The following is a 20,709-nucleotide window of genomic DNA, read 5'->3' as shown; positions in this document are numbered from 1 at the left end:
AAAGTGGAAAGGAGGTGGGAAGACTGAAGACAGAAGAGATGGAGGAAGTTGAGAGGGATGGAATATGCAGTTGTAAAGTGGATTGAGAGGTTTCTGTTTTGGCCTTTCTTGGCTTCCTGGCTTCCTGTGATCACAAGCATTCCAGCACATTCACCACTATTCTTGTGGGAGGCAGTCAGCTGCTGCTGTCTTGAACTCTTGTAATGGATATGTGGCTTTTTAATGGACATTGTTAAAAATGGTAAAATAGTCTTTGTGGGGTATCTGAGGGCTATGGCTTCCAGTGAATATTTCTATGTGAGTGATAAAACTCTTTTCCAGGTGTGGACTCTATCGTTGCCTGTTGTGGTGATTGTTCACGGCAATCAGGAGCCCCATGCCTGGGCAACGGTGTCCTGGGATAATGCATTTGCTGAGCAGGGTCGCATACCATTTACAGTACCTGACAAGGTGAATGATGTCATATTTTCATTTATATAGTGCTCATTGTCATTGTGTCTGATTTTATTCAAGTTTAGAGATTTAGGGAATATGATTAAAATTTAAGAGATAAATGGGATGCTGATTTTAACTAAATGAAATGTTGAGGTTTTATTCTGTTTCATCAGAATTTATTAGTCACTTTGAGTTTCATCACAGTGCTTGCATTGGGTATACTTAACCATGCACTGCTTTCCAGGTGCCTTGGCCACAAGTTGCTGACATGCTGGATGCTAAGTTCAAGTCTGCCACAGGACGAGGATTGACAGAAGATAATCTAAGGTTTTTGGCTGGGAAGGCCTTCAGATTGGACAGGTGTGTGAAATTTAAGACAATGATTTATACAACTCATCATTATTCAGTCATTGCCTAGAGAATCAGGTCATGCACCAATCTATTGGTGGGCGTTACTGTGATAGATTGTCACGATGATATGTCTTCATAACAATATTGGGTTATCAGTTATCTAACCATTATTTTTTTCACGTTATTGATTCATCAGTATTGCTGATACTTTTGGTTCCGTACTTGCAGTAATTGATAGTTTTAGTTTTTTATTCAATCTCTAAAGAAAACCAATGTAAAAAATTCATGATTTTCATAGCATTTCTTATTTGCAGGAGTCCCCAATTACAAGATTTCACAAATATGATGCTGTCCTGGTCACAGTTCTGCAAGGAGCCTCTATCAGAACGCAACTTTACATTTTGGGAATGGTTCTTTGCTGTCATGAAGGTAATGTGTCAATTCATATAGGGACTAGAGAGCTTATTGCAGTTTCACATATTTTCTTAAATTCTAACATTCTTGCATCCACTCTTAAAGATAACCCCTTCGCTGCCATCCCATAGGCATCTATGTGCTATGGAGGTCACTTAGTATATACCGTCACATACTACTATACGTGATGGAGCAAACTTATTCATTTTAGACGGCATATTTCTGTTTGTGTTACCTATAAGACATGGTATTAGTAACTGGTATGGTAAAGCTTCCCCCCTCCCCACACACACACACACACACACACACACACACACACACACACACACACACACACACACACACACACACACACACACACACACATGCAAAACAGGAGTCAGGGTAAAGGTCGGTCGTGTGTAACAAATTTAATGAGTTTCTACTCTAGAATAGTTGATAGGGTACAAGAGAGAGAGGGATGGGTTGATTGTAATTACTTGAATTTAAAAAGGCATTTGATAAAGTGCCACATGCAAGGTTACTGTGGAAATTAGAGGAGAAGGGTGGTTTAAAAGGAAACACATTGAGATGGATAGAAAATTATTTGAGGGGTAGAGAAATAAGGACGGTAGTCAAAGATATGAAGTCCAAGTGGAGAGCAGTAGAAAGCGGAGTGCCACAGGGGTCAGTATTGGCGCCAATACTTTTTCTCATTTATATAAATGACATGCCAGAAGGAGTGAAGAGCTACATAAATCTGTTTGCGGACGATGCGAAACTGTGCAGAGTTATAAAGCAAAAAGAGGATTGTGAAATACTGCAAGAAGACCTAAATAAGATCTGGGAATGGAGTAAAAAGTGGGAGATGGAATTCAATGTGGACAAAAGCCATGTCATGGAAATGGGAAAGAGTGAAAGACGACCAGTGGGAATCTATAAGATGGGAGATGGAGTAGAACTGGAGAAAGTAAAAAAGGAAAAGGATTTGGGAGTGACGATGGAAGAAAATAATCAACCGGCAAGCCATATTGATAGAATTTTCAGAGACATATAATTTGCTAAGGAATATTGGAATAGCATTTCACTACATGGACAAAGAAATGATGAAGAAACTGATAAGTACTATAATAAGACCCAGATTGGAATATGCAGGAGTAGTGTGGATCCTTCACAAAAAGAAACACATAAGGAAGCTGGAGAGACTACAAAAAATGGCTACAAGAATGGTCCCAGAACTTGAAGGGATGACATATGAGGAGAGACTAAAGGCTATGGATCTTCCAACATTGGAGCAGAGAAGGGAGAGAGGGGATCTCATACAAGTTTATAAATTGATAAACAGAATGGACCAAGTGGACAATGAGTATCTGATCCTGAGAGAAGAACATGCCAGTCGAAGCACAAGATCGCATAGTAAGAAGCTGAGGAAGGGAAGATGTGTAAGAGATATTAAAAAGTATAGTTTCCCGCAAAGATGTGTTGAGATGTGGAACAGTTTGAATGAAGAAGTAGTGCCTGCAATGAGTGTGCATAGTTTTAAAGTAAGATTGGATAAGTGTAGATATGGAGATGGGGCCACACAAGCATAAAGCCCAGGCCCTGTAAAACTACAACTAGGTAAATACACTAGCTAATTAGTGACATTGCAGCATCTCATGCTCTGTCGTTGATTTGAAATGATTTACTGTTGCTTTGAAAGTCACTTTTAGTGCTATGGATCTCTTGCTTTTATAGCCTGGTAATTTTTGCCTATCATGAACATTTGTATGGCAAAAATGGAGGAAAACGGTGGTTCTAGTTCTGGCTCAGAATACCTACGAGGAAACTGATAATGACTACAGTGAGGAAGGTAGTGAGATTAGCATTTACTCTGACCTGGTGGAGGAAAGTGAGGAAAGGGACAGTGAATTTTTAGGTGTTATAGAGCCAAGTGTTGACTCAGGCTGGGAGCTAATGGCAGGTGTTTTTGGTGACGCTGATCCTGACACTCTGCCAATCTTCGGTGATGCAGCAGCAGCGGGGATAAGTGATGCAGTACCTGTGTTTGCAAGAGCATGAGAGACATTTTGTTATTTTTTTTTGATGAAGTGTTTATTTTTTTCATTAATTTTTGTTTTTTTCGTTTATTTGATTTCCTATATTATCATTAATTTTTATTATCATTGTTGTTTTTATATGCCTAATGTATATAAAAGAAAACTACAATGGGAAATAGGTTTGGAAGTGATGGTGTGTAGGTGGGCGTCATGTTGTGGGGATTGGTGCTCTGTGGCGGTATAGTGGCTCATAGTAGTGTAGTGCTGAGCTAGATGGTAGTGAAGGCATTAAACAAAGCTTTGGGCATTATTTATTAAAAAGTGTTTAGTTTGTACTATAGTTTAATTATTTAACAGTTTATTGATAGAAGATGGAATCATTACAGAGGAGAGAATAATACATTACAATTTTTAAGGGTCTTATCTGTACTTTATATATGTTCATATTTACTTGATACACTCACAACAAGGGAAGGAAAGATGAGCTATGAAATATAAAGATGAGGTTTAGTTCTGCTATGTTCAGGATAAAACATGATGTGACTCTTCTCTTATTTTGGTTATTCATTATGACTGGCACCTCAGTGGGCCCTATTTTATATATGAATTTTGTTTCCTGCAGGTGACCAAGGAACACCTGCGTCAGCCCTGGAACGATGGCTCCATCATGGGCTTTGTGGGGCGGCGACCTGCTGAAGAAATGTTGAAAAATTCCAAGTCTGGCACTTTTCTCCTGCGATTCTCTGACTCAGAACTTGGAGGAGTCACAATTGCATGGATGTATGAAGACACTAGTAAAGGTACTTCATGAGCATTATGTTCTCTTGGACATCCTTTGGGATCTGTGATTGGACAGACAAGTTCATTTTACATGATTTTCATGATTACTTCACTTACCTTCCAGCTGGTGATCAGAGGGACGTGTTCATGTTGCAGCCCTTCACCAGTAAATCCTTTGCCATCCGTCCATTGGCTGATGTGATTGCAGACTTGAAGTACCTCCTCTACCTATACCCAAATATCCCTAAAGAGCAGGTGTTTGGCAAGTACTATACTCCCATAGGGGAGCATCCCACCAACAATGGTTATGTAAAGCCTCACCTCATTACCCATGTCCCAGGGTAAGTCACCACTACACTTCTGAGTATGTTCTGCTGTTAGTGATTAGGATTGTTAGGTCTGGAAGTGGCCAGTATGCTTAGTATTATGACAGACTTGTGTTTATGACGTCAGTTGTTATATTGTCATTGTGTTCTCAAATGAATAATTCCCTTTTCATCAGCAAAGTGTCTTGAAAGTAGGTAATGAATTGACTATAGTATATGGTCTGGTAATGTAGAAGCTGGTATGCTTCACCTACAAACAAGGGGTTCAGGCTTGAATTGAATTGTACCACACTTGAGAATGGTGTTATCAAAAGCTCAGTATTTATAGAGGTACTTAGGATGATGAAATTAGTTGGATGTTACTGTATCTTTTATGTCTTTATCTCTGTTGCACATATGTACATATCTATGCCAAGTACAGACTGTTTCCACTGATTACCTTTGGTGTTACAGGTGGCCAGGACGTGGCTCAACAGAATCTTACCCCAATACTCCACAACCCATGTACCCCATGCATGACTCAAGCCTAGGTGACCCTCCCTCTGTCAGCTCCAATCCTTCGGACTGTGTTTCCACGTAAGTATATATATATATTTTTTTTTCATTCTTTGGGTTAGGTTAGGATTGATAATTGAATTTTGTCTTGCAGATGAAATTTGATCCCTGGAAATTATTAAACTGCTTCAGAAAAATTGGGGTTTCAGAAGGATTATATCTATGCTGTCACTTGTCACTGTAAGACTTGCATTAAAAAATCAGAGATGAGGTACAAGCACCCTCAGAAGACATGACCTTCCCTGCTTATGAAGTGGCCACTGATCTGAAATTCAGCACATTCTTTGATTGGCAGCCTGTAGCAAACAGATCATGTATGAAAATTGGTCATAGTGCATATTGCAGGGCTAGGATTGCGTCAGAAATTGAGACACCAACAGGACGGAAGGGACTACCTATACTGAAGCTATTTTTCCTATGGTAACTGTGCTTATTAAAGTAATTCAGAATTGAGATAGTGATTAGTGGATGTTATTGTGTGCTACATATGTCTTTTAGCTTTCTACTTGAATTGTTTTTGCCTCTGTTTGAAATGCAATTTTTTGGATGGTCATTAGTTGATTCTGAAAAGCAAACAATTCCTTTACAGTGACCAAAAGCCTTCGTTGGATTCTCCTTTATTTGACGCAGCCAATGTCCTCTCAGACTTCCCGTAGGTTGGAGTGACATCCCTCTCATTAATCCCTAAAGCCATCCATCATGTTATCAAACTAGTTATATAACATTTATGCACAAAAAGAATCAAAATTAACAGCAGCAAATCCACTGTGATGTCTCGCTGTTTGTGTCATTACATTTTATCCTGCCTTGAGTTGTCTTGGTTGTGCCGCACTCACCGCTGGCAAAGACTTGGGTCCTTCCCTCACATATCGGAGGCTGCATCATAGCTTAGTGTGATACCCAGTAGTGTTGTGTACTAGTGTCTGTGCTTGTGTGCACTAAGAGTTTATATTTCAGAGAACAGAGGTAATTTTATGATGACATCACATATTTTTGTAAGTATGTAATACCCCACAACTTATTATTGCTCTCAAACCTTCTCTGAGCTCTGATTGATAATCTGAAGAGTATTGTGAGTTTTATTGATATAGGTGAGAAGGGTGAAATGTATAGCTATTTACATAGTTGTACATTGTAGAACTGATTAAAATCATCTAAGTAACCTGGTGGGTGAGGATAACAGCCCAGGAATGTTGCAATGCTCTGTGAATCCAACATGCACCATCAGTTACTAGGAACCCTATCAGTTCTACAGTGACAAGCACTTACAAAATTTTATCCCGGCCATCTTTGCCTTGCTGTCCGCCACATCTTTTTGCCCACCAAGCTTGTGTCTCTCCAGGTTGATTCATCAAGACATGCGCACATTATATCCACCAAGTTTGTAGGAGACATGCTTGGAGGGCGAGAGTTGCTTGGCGGAACAGTGTAGGCTACTTACTTTGATCTAGTTAAGACATGTAAATTAACTTTTATACAGCAATGCTCTGACTCAATTCCCCCTACATTTGAAACATTGCATGTCAGATATTGGGTGAAAGTTTCAGAAATCTTTTATACTGTCATGCTAGCAGGTGTCATGCTGTTAAGGGATTGCAGCAAATTTTGCAATGTCAATTGATGCTCAAGTGGTGCTGGCATCAAGCTGCAGCACTTCACATGAAAGAATCTTGTGAATTAATTAAAAACAAAAGTCATAAAATTTTTATATATATACACAATGTATTGCATATGATAATTGTTATTTTATTAGATTATTTTCAAGACATTAATTTACTTAAGTGATATCAGTGAAAAGTAGTTATGGTATTAGAAACTCAAAACTGTTTTTCTACATATTTCTCTACCAGTGAAGGCTCTTTAGTTGACCAAAGTCCAGTTACATTTATTTATGTGAATCTCTTCTTATTTAATGTTCCTTTATGTAGACCAAATGATAAATAATTCTTTTGCTGTAATTTATGTACTGCTTTGCTTCACATGTTATTACAGCATCTGTCCTTCTTGTGTTTGTGTCTGTAAAAACTGATGAGGAAAGGTGTTCTCTCTCCAGTGTAATGATGTAATACAAAATTTACTGTTATTTGAAAAACAAACATTCATTCTTGGTAATATATATCACTGTAAAAATATTAAGAATATCTTTCATACATTTAGAGGAATGAGTACGAAAGAAAATACTAATAGTAAATATTTGCCTTAAATGTAGATATAGACAGGAATTACTGGATATTCTCTCTCTCTCTCTCTCTCTCTCTCTCTCTCTCTCTCTCTCTCTCTCTCTCTCTCTCTCTCTCTCTCTCTCTCTCTCTCTCTCTCTCTCTCTCTCTCTCTCTCTCTCTCTCTCTCTCTCTCTCTCTCTCTCTCTCTGTTTATATTACCTGATTCTACAATGTATACTTGCTATGGCACCAGTAAATTAACGTATCACACACACACACACACACACACACACACACACACACACACACACACACACACACACACACACACACACACACACACACACACACACACACACACACACACACACACACACATTTAAAAATTGGCATTGGTTAGGTGCTGCTGTTATGGAGATTGAAACATTTTGGCAGAAGAAATGGGAGCTAATGGACTTGAGGTAGGAAGGAAGGGAAATTACTGTCAATAACCAATGTTTTCCTTAGCTCCCACAAATGCCTTACTTAACTGCGAGCTTTTCAGTGCTACCAGCAGTCATCCATGTAGAACCCAAGTGTATTGAAGTTGTTCTCATTGGTGATATTTGAAAGCTGTAGTTGTGGCAATACAGGATAAAGAATAGTACATAAGCTGCCTACCTGGACGCACAAAAGACACACGTAATAGGGTTGATTATCTGTGGCAAAATGTGTAGGAGTGATAATTGTGGTGCCATTTTAGTCATTACAGCTACAGTGGTGCAGTAAGTTTTGTGTGGAATCAGTTCTGTGAAAGCTTCCACTAAAGGAATGTGCAGAAGTTTGGGCATTAATTCTTATGGAAAAATCTTACTTGGTTGTCAACTCATCCAAAACTTGTCCAGATCCTTATTTAAAGTCTGGCTGATAGAAGTAAAATGCAGCATTTTGTATATTTCATCAATGGAACCTGAGGAGAAGTGTTGATGTGGCTTGAGTTGTTAGTGAAATGGTTTTAAAACTTAGAAACTGCATGTTTACATCATGGTAGGAATGCATTCACTAAAACATTAATATCTCTAACTCATGAAAACTAATTCTAATATTGTTTTCTTATTAAGATTTGATGAGTGGTGTAGGTAAACAGTCTAATGCAAGGTGATGGCAACATCATCTTGATGCACATCTCATGTGTTTTGTATGAATCTGATCATGGGATTTTTTAGGAGATTGCTGCAAAGAATTGAGATGCTGCAAAACTTGGTGCACCATTGCCTACAAATACTGTGTTTACTGACATATGAAACCTCTCCTTCAGTGAAAATATGGTGTGCTCGATGGAATATATCTCTTTTTGTAAGGCGTCTGTGGAGAAATATAGCCTGACTAATGATAGGTGTGTATTGATTAATGGAATGTTTATCTGTGGGAAAGAATAGTGTTGATAAGGGCAGGTTAGACCAAATAGCAACAGGTGTCTTGTAGGCTGGCAAATATAGTGATATATGTTGAGGCTTTTATGGAGGAGTGAACTGTGAAAATACTATTGATGAAAGATAGATTTATGAATATGAACAAGCATGTACAGTGAACTTCATTAGCATTGTGTAAGATACAAACCAATCAGATATGAGGAGAAATGTTATGCACTCCTCAAATTAGTATTCTTAGTATTGGTAGTAATTCAAAGATTACATTTTGTACTTTAATCTGGGTATCATATATTACTTTCTGCCATGAGTTAAAGTGCCTAATGGTTTAGTGTGGCACAAACCTTTGGAAGTCTCTTAGGACAAGCAGGGTCTTATGAATTAGCTTCATATTGTACATATTATTCAGGAAAATAGTGTGATTTGCTCATTGGTTGAAAGTAAGTAAGAAATATCAAAAGGTAACTCATCTATGCCTTGGACAAGTACAGGGAAAGAGTGGAGAAAGCCTTAAAAGGTCGTTACAAGACTGTGTTTAATTTGAAATCAATTATAAGACAAAGTGTTAGAATTAGTGTTTATATATAGTAGGATATCGCCAGTCTACATGATGAGTGCTGCACCAAGTGTGTCTGTGTGTGTTTGCAAGACTTTGTTTCACAGGACAGTGAATTGTGTTTCTGTGTTTAAGGCAAAGTGCTAGCTAGTTTCAAAGTATAATACAGTTAAAATGATGGCGATTGATTTTGAAGGTGCCACAGCATTGGGTCACATGACACTGCCCACCACTAGAGAGCCACTGATTGCCAGCAGTTACTTGATGGCTGTGGAATAAGCTTTGTGGCTTTGTGAAAGCTGCACTTTAGTTCTCTTTTAAGAAATGTGCAGCCAAATCCTACTGTCCTTGTGAGTATGATGATTCTAAATCTTTGGAGTGGAATTTTATGAAACTGAAATTAATGAGCCTGAAAATTTAAGGAAGTGCATTATGTTGGTTTTTTACTTTTACTCTTTATACTTTGTGTTCTCGGAATACTACTGACAACATAGATACCAAACAATATTAGTCTCCATATTATTCTCTTGCACAAGCTTAAATTTATTAGAAAAGGCTTGTTGTAGTTTCAAGGACTGATATTTTTGTAAGAAGCTTTAGGAACTTCTGTGAAGTCTCTGACCATACATATGGTGTAGTGGAAGCTTTAATTGTTTCTGTCAAACAAATGTGAGTGATTCTTTTACATTCATCATGATTGATTACAATTGTGAAGTAGTCATTGTTTCTCTCATTTCACAGAAGAAACCTCACATTCTTTTATAATTACGTAAGAATTTCTGTGTTATTGGCTCTCCTATATAAGAGGAAGTGAATACATCAGTAACATTGGGTTGTGATGGAACACTTTGATGTGCGGATCAGAAAGTAGGAGATTGAAGGTAAAGAATGGCTGCTTGTGTAGTGATGAGGTGAAGGTGAACCAAACACTCCTATCATCGGGCTGTGGTGACCATCATGCTCTGCTGGGCAAGGCAAGGAGGGGAATGTTCTGTCTTGGTTTTCGTTCCTGGCTGCTCCATTAGAATGATTATAGGAATATTTTGTATTTTTCTTGGTCTTTGGTGAATGTCTAACTGAAATGTAGGTGATTGGAAGTGTGTGATGCTTACCATAGGGAAATATAGAGAAACAAGAAGTTTTTTGGCTCTGGTGGGGCCTTGCTTAGGTTTCTGAGTCTTTTTCAGATGTATTCTGAAAGTGCATGCTATTTGAAATATAATGTTAATATTGTGGTGCAGGAAGTGTGTTCTATTGACCACAGAATCTGCAGGAAAATGCAAGGAATAGTTGGTCAGTGTTTCCAGCTATCCAACTATTTGAAGTTTCTGGTGGAAGGTTAACATTGGCCAAAACTCTCAATACAAAAGAAAAAAAAATATGATACCAAAAAGGGCTATAGAGTACTGTGCTAACTTTGGATGGTGAGAAGATGACTGTGCACTGTTATGAGTGTATTATAGCATCTAGAATAAGTGAGTCCCACCTCTAGCAGTCCTTGCTCTAACTTACATCCTTCATAGATACACACTCTCCTGTCTCCCTGCCCCATGAGGCCCTCCCATTGACCAGTGTGGGTCTGCTTTACATCTCAGATATTATTAGTATTGGTGGTATTGTATAAGTATTATCTTATGATATTTTAATGAAGGATCAGTATTTGTTTCGTAGATGCTTACTGTTCTCTATATTTCTCTAGTTATTTAATATCTTTTTATGTATATTTATTTTGTATATTTCACAATGAAGCATAGATAACAAAAGTTAGTCACAAGCTGTACCTGTGTATATGAAAAGTAGTACATGTATAGACACTTGCATAGTGCTGGGTCACCACAACAAACCGTGGTGTATTTCATGGGTCTGTTATACACACATCTAGACAATGACAACTCCTGGCTGCTTGAAACAAACTGCCTATATCTAAGCTTGCCAAAATACTGAAAGTGTGAGGCAACATTCAAGGCAGTCTGGAATGGCTAAAGCCTTCCTTTCCTTTCAGAATTTTCATTCAAGACTCAAAATTTCCACTTTCATTTACCTTCCTCTTTCTATAGTGGCATTTTTTTATATACTGAGCAGTTTATACCACATGGATGAGTGCTTGTGGGTACTCAAGAATAAAAGTTAAACTGCTAACAGGTCCTCCAAAAATGCTGGCAGAAAGTTATAGGGCATCATAAGAATAGTGACGCCTGAGAACACATGAGGCATTTAGAGCTGACGGGGTCAATGCCCCAACACGGTTTTAAGTTGGTACTTTAAAAGTTTCATGATGTGCATATTACATAACATGTTAATAGCATGGTTCATGGTAAATTGACACTTGTAAAACTTTAAAGCCTCATAACTCAAAATTATGCTTTGGTATGTTGGCTTTAGACACCTCATGTATGGAAGGCGTGGCTGGAGGGAGAGCGGGTGTGATGACTGGAGTGACTTCCCCTGCTAAACATGGGCTTGCTCACATCTCACAGCCTTTGGTCAACTACTTTGTTTTGTTCTATTGCACAAATGATTGTACATTTGTATAGCAGTATGTAATATCAGGGGATTGTAATACTACAAGCTCTACAGTTCTCTTTTTCTATTTTGAGATCATGATACTTCAAGTTTTCTTCTTTTAAAGTGTAAAAAAACTAAGTTGAATGTATAAATAACCTAATGATTTAAAATGAAACATTGAAGAATATGATATTTCAACATATTTTTATTGCTATTCAGTATTTGATCAAAGATAGTCAAGACAAGGTTAATCAGCTGGGCATGGGACTGGTTTGTGCCTCCTTGCTTTGCTGTCACAACAGGGACCATGAGGGTCAGCAGTGTTCACTTTCCTCCTTGTTACATTTAAGGTTGTAGCATTTGTCATGTGAGGAAGCTGTTTATTGCACTCACAAGTAATTTATATTTTATTCCCAGTTGGAATTGATTTATTTTTATTTCTTTTTATCTTAAATTAGTTTCTTCAGTGTAACATTTGTACATATTCAAGAAAAGGGGAAAAAATATCAATTGCCAAAGATGCCTATGTCATGATCTCAATTTATTGAATGCATTCCAGTTTGAAAAAAGTGGATAATCAGCTGCTTCTTATGTGTAAACTTTGTTTGTTCGGTGTTTCTTTCGTAAAAATGCATTACTATATACACTGTATGTAATTAGGGATCTTGTGTTACTTACTGTTCCTTTTCTATCAGTATTGTTAATGTATCAACTTCATTAAGAACATGACTTTTTTTCTATTGTATTCTTAAGTATCATTAAGGAGTAATTGTTATGAGGTATTGTGTTCTGTCTGGTTGGGCTGCAGGCATTGACTGCATACAGGCATTTGTGCATCTTGGTCATTGCATCATTACGTCTCTAGGTCAGTGGTTTTCATTTGCCATAAGGTGATGGCATCCCACTGGCATCCTGCAACATCCAGAGCCATGGACCTGTTTGTGCAGAGAGAGAGAGAGAGAGAGAGAGAGAGAGAGAGAGAGAGAGAGAGAGAGAGCAGTGCTTGCAGCTGATTTGCTTTCATTATATATTTTTACACACACACACACACACACACACACACACACACACACACACACACACACACACACACACACACACACACACACACACACACACACACACACACACACACACACACACACCATGTTTACCATATATACTGTATTGTATACCATATATATTGTATAATTTATTTACTCACAGTTTTGAAAGGCACACTGCACATAACACAACAAAGTAACACTTGTACATAAAGTAAGGGACTTGACTGATGGAAGTTGTTTCTGGAAGTAACGAATATTGCTGACCTTCATTACAGTTCTCTTTTTAAGTCCCAAGTTTTTCATATGAATATAAAAGTAATCTTATAAGATAGAACAAGACCATATTTCATTTTGCCATAGAAGCTGTCATTTGCAAGGCAGTGTATCTTGAGCAGTATGTGTTGTTCCAAGTTAATCTTCTAAGAATGACAAATTCTAAGGTTGTTTTATAATTGTCTGAGTATAGTGGGCATCATGAGATCATTGTGATCAGATCCTGGCCTTCTTTAAACCTGGGAAGACATGTTACTCCCACAAAATGTGCTTTCATCGCATACCACTTACTTCTTTACACTAGTATTAATACTGCTATATAAACCTGATACTTTTCTTTCCTTGTGTCGTTTAATGCTGGTTTCCTTTGGGTGCAGCAACCATGGTATTCAAGGTCACAGTGCAATCAATATATGAACTATATGGGGAAAAATGTCTGGTAGCAATTTGAGATTCTCTTTTTGCTCTCATGTGTGACGGAAATGTGACTTCATTCAGAACTCTTATGATTCTCCTGCTGCCAATTTTCTCTCCATCCAGCTTGTGCAGTGCTCATGTCTTTTCTCGTTACAAGCTATTATTTATTTATCTGATGTGCAGTGTCTCTGTTATGTCCAGAAATATAAAAATGTTTTATGTATAAAGAGTTATGGAAAAGATTTTTCTGTACAGGCTGGTAGGGTTATTGAGTGTAGTGGTGGTTGAGATTCTCACTTCACAGTACCATTTTACATCTTTTGCCCTGAAATCATCTGCTATTGATGATGGTGTTAATAACATAACATGACAGAGTTTAAGTAATAGTTAGCTGCATTAAGAACAGCACATTTTGACATTGTAATAGAGGGAATAAGGACATGAGACTAGGTGCATGCCCCCACTCAGCCTCACAACTCATTGCCACCAATATTGTCTCCTTCACCCATTTTTTGTAAGTGGTTTGTATCTGCTTTTGATTTTTGCAATGGGCTGTCACAGATCAGAGGTAACACTTTTAAGTCCACCCAACTGAAGAAGGAGTAAAGTAAGCCATGCATCACCATCCGTATGCTGTATGAAGATTGCGCTAGAGACTTAGTTTCTTGAGGAATTTGGCTGCAATGACAAACTTAGTCAGGTCTGGTAACCTTTCATATGTGATATGGACAAGATTATTTATGGAATTACCAATGTGTTACCAGCACTCTTTCAGCAGTAAGCCTCAGCTCTGCATCATCATCACCACATCCACCACCACCACCACCACCACCACTGCCACAACTATTGTGTGTTTCTGAAGAAAAAAATTGAAGAATTACTTTTGCTTAGTTAGACAGAAATTCCTAGAAAATAACAAATGAAGATTTTGAAATGGATGAGAATTGCTCTAAAGACTGATAGTTTTAGAAGAATGTTGCTATAGTGACAAACTTAGTGATAACTTTTCCATGTGTGATACGGACAAGATTATTTGTGGAATGTGAGTGATATCAGTCTTAGCACCAGCACTACTCTCCTGACGAGGCTCAGCAACCACAGCCACATCAAAGAACCTCTGGCTCATTTAGGAAATGTTCATGTCTTACCAGTTGTGAAGCTCTTGATGGCCAAGAAGTGTGATGTGGCATTACATCTTGTGTGTGTTCTCATCACTAGATGAGTTAATGAGTTTCAACAGTGGCTCTTGGAGTTTTTTTGTGGTATGGTGTTACCTGCACAATATTCTGTCCACCAATACTCATCTCATCATGTATTTTCTTTTAGATTATAAGTTGTCATGATTTTGAAAACTTCTCTCTCTTTAGTACTTACTGTGAAAATGCCTTGTTTGATACATATTGAAAATTATTGATACATAGATTAGTCACCGATATATCAATTGTTTGCAATATTTTTTATGAAGTCTGAATTACTCAAAAGAATTTTTATATAAGTTAATATTGTATACACATCAAAATTGTATCACTGAATTCTTAGCAACTTGCTATTTCTTCAGTGTTTGCTGGCAATTAAAAGTGATCTCAATAAACAATTTGTACTGAAAAATACTAAAGATTATATTTCTCTTCTCCTTGACTGATAATAGCATTTTTCTCAAACTTGGTTATTATCTGTGTTAGTTTTTATGCATAATATTTTACAAGGTGTTGCCTTTCAGTAAGTAATGTGAGGCTCACTCTTGAGTTTGTACTGTGGCTTTGTGTCTGTGTCAGCCAAACCCTCCATGCTGAGGTGCAGCTTTTGCTACCATTATGTTTGGAGTTTTTCTTTATTTTTATTTTTGTAGTTTTATATTTTTCATCTAAGTTATGGCATAGTATTGCATTTATGATATCTGTAATCTAATTACTCTACAGGAATTAATAGGTTGGGTGAAGTGTAGAAGAGCTGCTCTGTTGTGCAGTGAATAAACCATGAGAGATGTACTATATTTAGCTCTTCACATTTTTACAAATATATTTTTCTTTGTAACATTGTGATCAACGTTCTTTCTGTATTGAGACCTTCAGTACACTCCCATTCTCAGTGGGTGCTAAAATTTGATACCCAATGCCTCAGATTCTCAGTGGAGCAACTTGGTGTGAATGGGAAGAGTAACTTGCTTCTGTGCAGGAAACTTTATATTGCTGTGAAGTTGAATGTGTGAAAAAGTTTGAGCTTGAGTGTAGTGTTGTATTTTAGAAGTTACCTATGTTAATTTCCTTCTCTTATGTCAGAAATGACAGATAACACCTACAGTTGGGATGATGATAATGATAATAATGATGAAATTATTGTTATTATTATTATTATTATTATTATTATTATTATTATTATTATTATTATTATTATTATTATTTTATTTATATCTTTATTATTTGATTTATATCTTTATTACTGTTGCCATAAGTAAAGACAAAATTGCAATAGCATTATTTTTTTTCTGTGAATATATTATATAAATAGATATATGTTTGTTTCTTGTATGACTTTGGTGCCAAACAAGAATCTGCTACGTGTGCAAGCGTTTCAGCTCTGTTTCAGGAGTATACAATGATTCCTTTCATGATTTGCTTCACTTGATTCTACATAATGAAGCTTCATTGGATTATTTGTTTCATTAATGGTCATATTTGTACAATACACTATGTTTGGTAATAAAAGATGACTCCGCATGCTCTTCTAACCCTTTCCCATGATGATATTTTGTGCTGTGCTTTTTATTGCTACATTTTCTTTTGGAAAGTTTTTGTGAATGTGGCATGAGTGAAAACGAAAGCTGGAATATTTTGTTTCTACTCTTGTCAGCAAAGGCAAAATTACAACAAACTTAATTTTAAGATTAAGTTGAAAGAAGTGATAAGCAGCACTTGCTTAGAGGATAGAGAAAGTGTCGTCACACGCTAAGGAGACAAGTCAACAGAGCTCACTGCAGATCTTTTATTGATATCGTGATCTTTAAACCTTGTGGAGACAATCTTGTGTCTATCCTTAGAGCAACGGGCTGCAGACTCACTCTCTCTGTTGACTTGTGTCATGTGGCTCACAAGTGGGAAGGTGGTTGCTTGCATGCTGTACATAGTTACAGTCACTGTACCAAAGTCTTTGCCAGTCACTTCTGCATTTCATTTTCATTCTTAGTGAAACGTAATCATCATCTGCACTCAGTCAGTAGGTACAGTACATGTGAAATAAAATGTGAAGTGACTGTTGGGCTGTGCAGCTTCTGACCAAGGCTCCTCCCACTTGTTATTGTGCCACTGTCATCCCCACAGCCAGCATGATAGGAGGGGCACTACCACACTTGTATTCTATTGATCAATCAACTCAAGTTATTCAAATTTAGTCAATTGATTTATACTCATATATTGTATAATAAACAATCACCATCGTCAGCCTTTTGCAGTAGTGTTCTCTTATGATAAGTTTGCTCCGAGTTGTAGATTTGACTCTAAAACCAAATATTTTTCACTCCCCTTGCCTCAGCTGAGTGTTGATCTTGTAACCCAAATTATTGTGATAATTATTGGCTGATGAAAGTTTGACAAAAAAATGTGTGAAAACATAAACATTAAAGTCAAGAAATGTTTGAGAATTGTTGAAATTCAAAGTGAAACGTCCACAGTAATTTGGCATCTTTCACTGAAATAGTAATTATAATTCTTTAAATTTAATTGACTTATAAAGTTCCCAAGTCTGGAATATTAAAGAAAATTCACACATTCATACAGGTTAAAATCACCATTAATAAATTGATGACTTGAAAAGTCTTAAGTTAAAACAAAGGCAATGGTGATCAAGGCAGTGATGGTGGTGGTAATGCTAGTAGTATCAGTAGCAGTAGTAGTAGTAGTGGTAGAAACACATGCTGGTTGTGGTGTTGATAGTGGTACTGAGTCACTGTGCTGCTGCGTTGTGACTGACATGTTTCTCTCTCCTCACAGAATGCCTCCCTACAACGATACTGATTATCCTGACATCCTGGAAAACCTGCCTGACCCAGACTTCACTAACTTCAGCCTCGACTTCCTCCATACCAACTTTATGAAGCAACAGTAAAGTTAGAACCATCCCTCTTTGACGTATAATTTCTCTAAATTTTATATTGATGTTATATTATTTGGGAATGTGACAGGCATTGATTTTGTTCTTGCTTATAATTTGTTTATAGTGAAAATTAACATTGCTTGATTCACATCACCCTCAGTAAAAGAAATTATTTGATAGTACATGAATCCTTTTCTAGATTGATTATTGTTAATTCTTTTGAGTATTTATATTGAGAGGATTGTTCTAATAACTATTTTAGTGGACATCAAGCTTTATAGATCCAAGTCACAACTATATTTTACAATGAGACTAGAGAGAAGTAGCATTTATCTTTGTAAATTTTTTCATGTATTTAGGTGAACATACATAATAGAATGGAGTGATTTGACAAGGAGGACATGCAAAGGTTGAATGGATGCCGTAAGTGTGAAATGGGAGGACAGTGTTGAGATATTTGAAAAGTGAAGGCTTATGAAGTTGAGAGGAATGGAGTGTTTGTGAGTGGATTGTATGAACGGAAGCAAACAGAAGGTGTTTTGTTATGGTTGTTCCCAAAGGAAAAGATGTTCAAGTAGATTAGATTAGATTAGATATTTCCATTGTGAAAAGTGTGGTGTTTGCCTCTACCCAAAAGGCTTCCAGGCATAGGATGATCTTTTCTGAGTATTTCCATTAACCTTCATCTGCTTCTGAACTAGACCTCCTTTTATCATTCTTTCCTCTTACTTCTCTGTATGTTCAGATCATATGAGTTATTTTGCTTGATGCATTGCTTCTTCAGTTTTTGAAGCTGTTGAGTGATATTTTATCAGTTTTACTTTCTTTTTTTGATGCCATTCTGCTTGAAGATCATAATCAAGCTTGTAGAGCAGATACAGATGCATTGCTGAAACTCCTCTCACTTTCTTGCAGTACTCTCTCTGATATTGCTGAAGATCTCTTGGTCATGTTGCTGAAATTTGTTTTTAGCTCTCAGAAAAGATGCCCAAAGAACAATATTATTATAAAGTGTTATTCTATTGTTTTGATGCTTCTGTTTGTGTTTAAAGCTTCTTCTTGCAATTCCATTTTTTTTAAAGATTACTTGATGTTATTGATCTTGATTTTCATATTAATGCCAAGTAGCTCAACCTTTTTTCTTGACAGGGTTGTAAAGCTTTGATAGTGAGAGATGCATTTCTTGTGGCAGCTGTGATGTTCAGATTTTTACCTTGTTGACCTTCAAGAGACATAATCCACTTCAATTAGTCACAAAGGACACTTCATAAGTCTTAGTCTTTACATCTCTGCTTTCCATCAAGGTATAAGGAGCTGCTACGATTCTTTAATTTTATGAACTGCTTATACTGCCTCCCAGCGATGGCTCCACTTGGAGTCTGTACCATTGACTTCCAATCTGAGTGTGTGTTGTACTCAGTGCCTCCAACACGTAGGAACACTGGCTTAACATATTCCCAAAATATATATTACCCAGACAACTTTAGACAACTATGGGATGGCTGACTTTGATGGTTTGAGGAGATATTTTGAGTTTTTATTTACAAGAGAAATGTGGGGAGTTTTTAAGGTTTACTGAGTGTAAGTAAAGAATGGAAAGAATAAAAAAAGAGAAGGAATTATTTTAGCAATAGATGCCAAGCAGTATGCCAGTGCTTTCAAGAGTTTCACTTCTGTATATCAAGGATTAGGTATCTTTCTTATATATAACTCCAATACTTGGTTGAAATCCCTTTTGAGGATGCAATAGTCAAAACAATGCAGGAACAAATTTAGAGGAGGGAGACCCATTCCCCTCACTCCGTCCCTTTGCCTTCGAGGATGTTGGGAATACATTAACAGTATTCTTCCAGCTCAGTCTCAATGTGAGTGGGCCACCCAAATCTCCCTGTCATGGGGGAATTTTTATATATCAGATCCATTCCTTCCAAATGCACTCAAACTCAATCTTCATTCATCTTCCCTGTTCATCTTTACTGCTGCACAGTACAAGTAGAGCCAGCTTTAGTAGATGTAGCTTGGCAGGATATACTCGTGCATTCTTGGAAACAGACAACACATGGATGAAGACAACTTGATGAGGAGAGAGAGAGAGAGAGAGTTAAAAAAGAAATGTTGTGATTAAATTTATAGGATTATATGTCACCATAAAAGTACAATTATAGGATAATTGGAAAAACGTAGTGATTGTCGATGAATATAAAATAGCTCTTTGATTACTGTGTGAATAAATGGAGGGAACTTGTATTCTCCAGATATATTGAAGACAAAGTAATGACACAGTGATGTATCTTCTTGCTGAGAGTGATAGAGATAGTATGATTGGTGGCAGTGAATATTGTGCACTACATTAGATGTTAGAGAGAGTAAACAATACAAGACTGGAGTAACAAGGTGTCTGTTAACCATATAGGGAGAGTGAGAGAGAGATGCAGTGAATGAGATTAGAAAGAGTGCAGTTAATCATGAACAGTAGGAAAATAAGAAAGCAATAGTACACAGCACCAAAGTCCAGGTGATGAGGTGACACAGAGGGAGGTCTTACTTGATGGAAATATTGATGCTTAGAATAGGTTTGAAAGGTTTTAAGTGAACTTTGGCAATGATGAGCCTTGCTGAAGATCTGCATGTTACGTTAAACTGGATGAATGCGGCTTAACACGTGTACACACACACACACACACACACACACACACACACACACACACACACACACACACACACACACACACACACACACACACACACACACACACACACACACACACACACACACACACACACACACACACACACACACACACACACACACACACACACACACACACACACACACACACGGCCCGGTAGTTCAGTGGTTAGAGCGCTGGCTTCACAAGGCAGATGACCAGGGTTCGATTCCCCGGCCGGGTGGAGATATTTGGGTGTGTCTCCTTTCACGTGTAGCCCCTGTTCACCTAACAGTGAGTAGGTACGGGATGTAAATCGAGGAGTTGTGACCTTGTTGTCCCGGTGTGTGGTGTGTGCCTGGTCTCAGGCCTATCCGAAGATCGGAAACAATGAGCTCTGAGCTCGTTCCGTAGGGTAACGTCTGGCTGTCTCATCAGAGACTGCAGCAGATCAAACAGTGAATTAAACACACACACCGCGTAGTGTAGTGGTTAGCATGCTCAACTCACAATCGAGAGGGCCGGGTTTGAATCCCGGCGCGGCGAGGCAAATGGGCAAACCTCTTAATGTGTGGCCCCTGTTCACCTAGCAGTAAATAGGTATGGGATGTAACTTGAGGGGTTGTGGCCTCGCTTTCCCGGTATGTGGAGTGTGTTGTGGTCTCAGTCCTACCCGAAGATCGGTCTATGAGCTCTGAGCTCGC

At 37.7% G+C, this 20,709-nt stretch overlaps 1 protein-coding gene across 6 annotated transcripts in view; it reads left to right on the top strand.

The window, feature by feature from the left end:
• The window catches only part of LOC123508992 (signal transducer and activator of transcription 5B-like), a 42,230-nt gene extending 22,175 nt beyond the window's left edge, over positions 1 to 20,055 (top strand). For 4 of the 6 annotated variants that reach the window (XM_045263104.1, XM_045263101.1, XM_045263102.1 and 1 more), the window contains exons 11-18: positions 322 to 450; positions 680 to 795; positions 1,101 to 1,215; positions 3,841 to 4,018; positions 4,123 to 4,339; positions 4,778 to 4,900; positions 5,469 to 5,531; positions 17,234 to 20,055. In XM_045263104.1, the coding sequence (XP_045119039.1) occupies positions 322 to 450; positions 680 to 795; positions 1,101 to 1,215; positions 3,841 to 4,018; positions 4,123 to 4,339; positions 4,778 to 4,900; positions 5,469 to 5,531; positions 17,234 to 17,348 (1,056 nt within the window). In that variant the 3' untranslated portion in view covers positions 17,349 to 20,055. The remainder of the gene's footprint in view (positions 1 to 321; positions 451 to 679; positions 796 to 1,100; positions 1,216 to 3,840; positions 4,019 to 4,122; positions 4,340 to 4,777; positions 4,901 to 5,468; positions 5,532 to 17,233) is intronic. The other 2 variants (XM_045263106.1, XM_045263105.1) reach the window with 1 other exon arrangement.
• The last annotated feature ends 654 nt before the right edge of the window (positions 20,056 to 20,709 follow it).

This window comes from Portunus trituberculatus, chromosome 25 (genome assembly GCF_017591435.1).
Source record: "Portunus trituberculatus isolate SZX2019 chromosome 25, ASM1759143v1, whole genome shotgun sequence".
In the NCBI taxonomy this organism is placed as follows: Eukaryota; Metazoa; Arthropoda; class Malacostraca; order Decapoda; family Portunidae; genus Portunus; species Portunus trituberculatus.
Note: the sequence above shows the minus strand (reverse complement) of the source record. Positions and strands in the feature narration are given on the sequence as shown.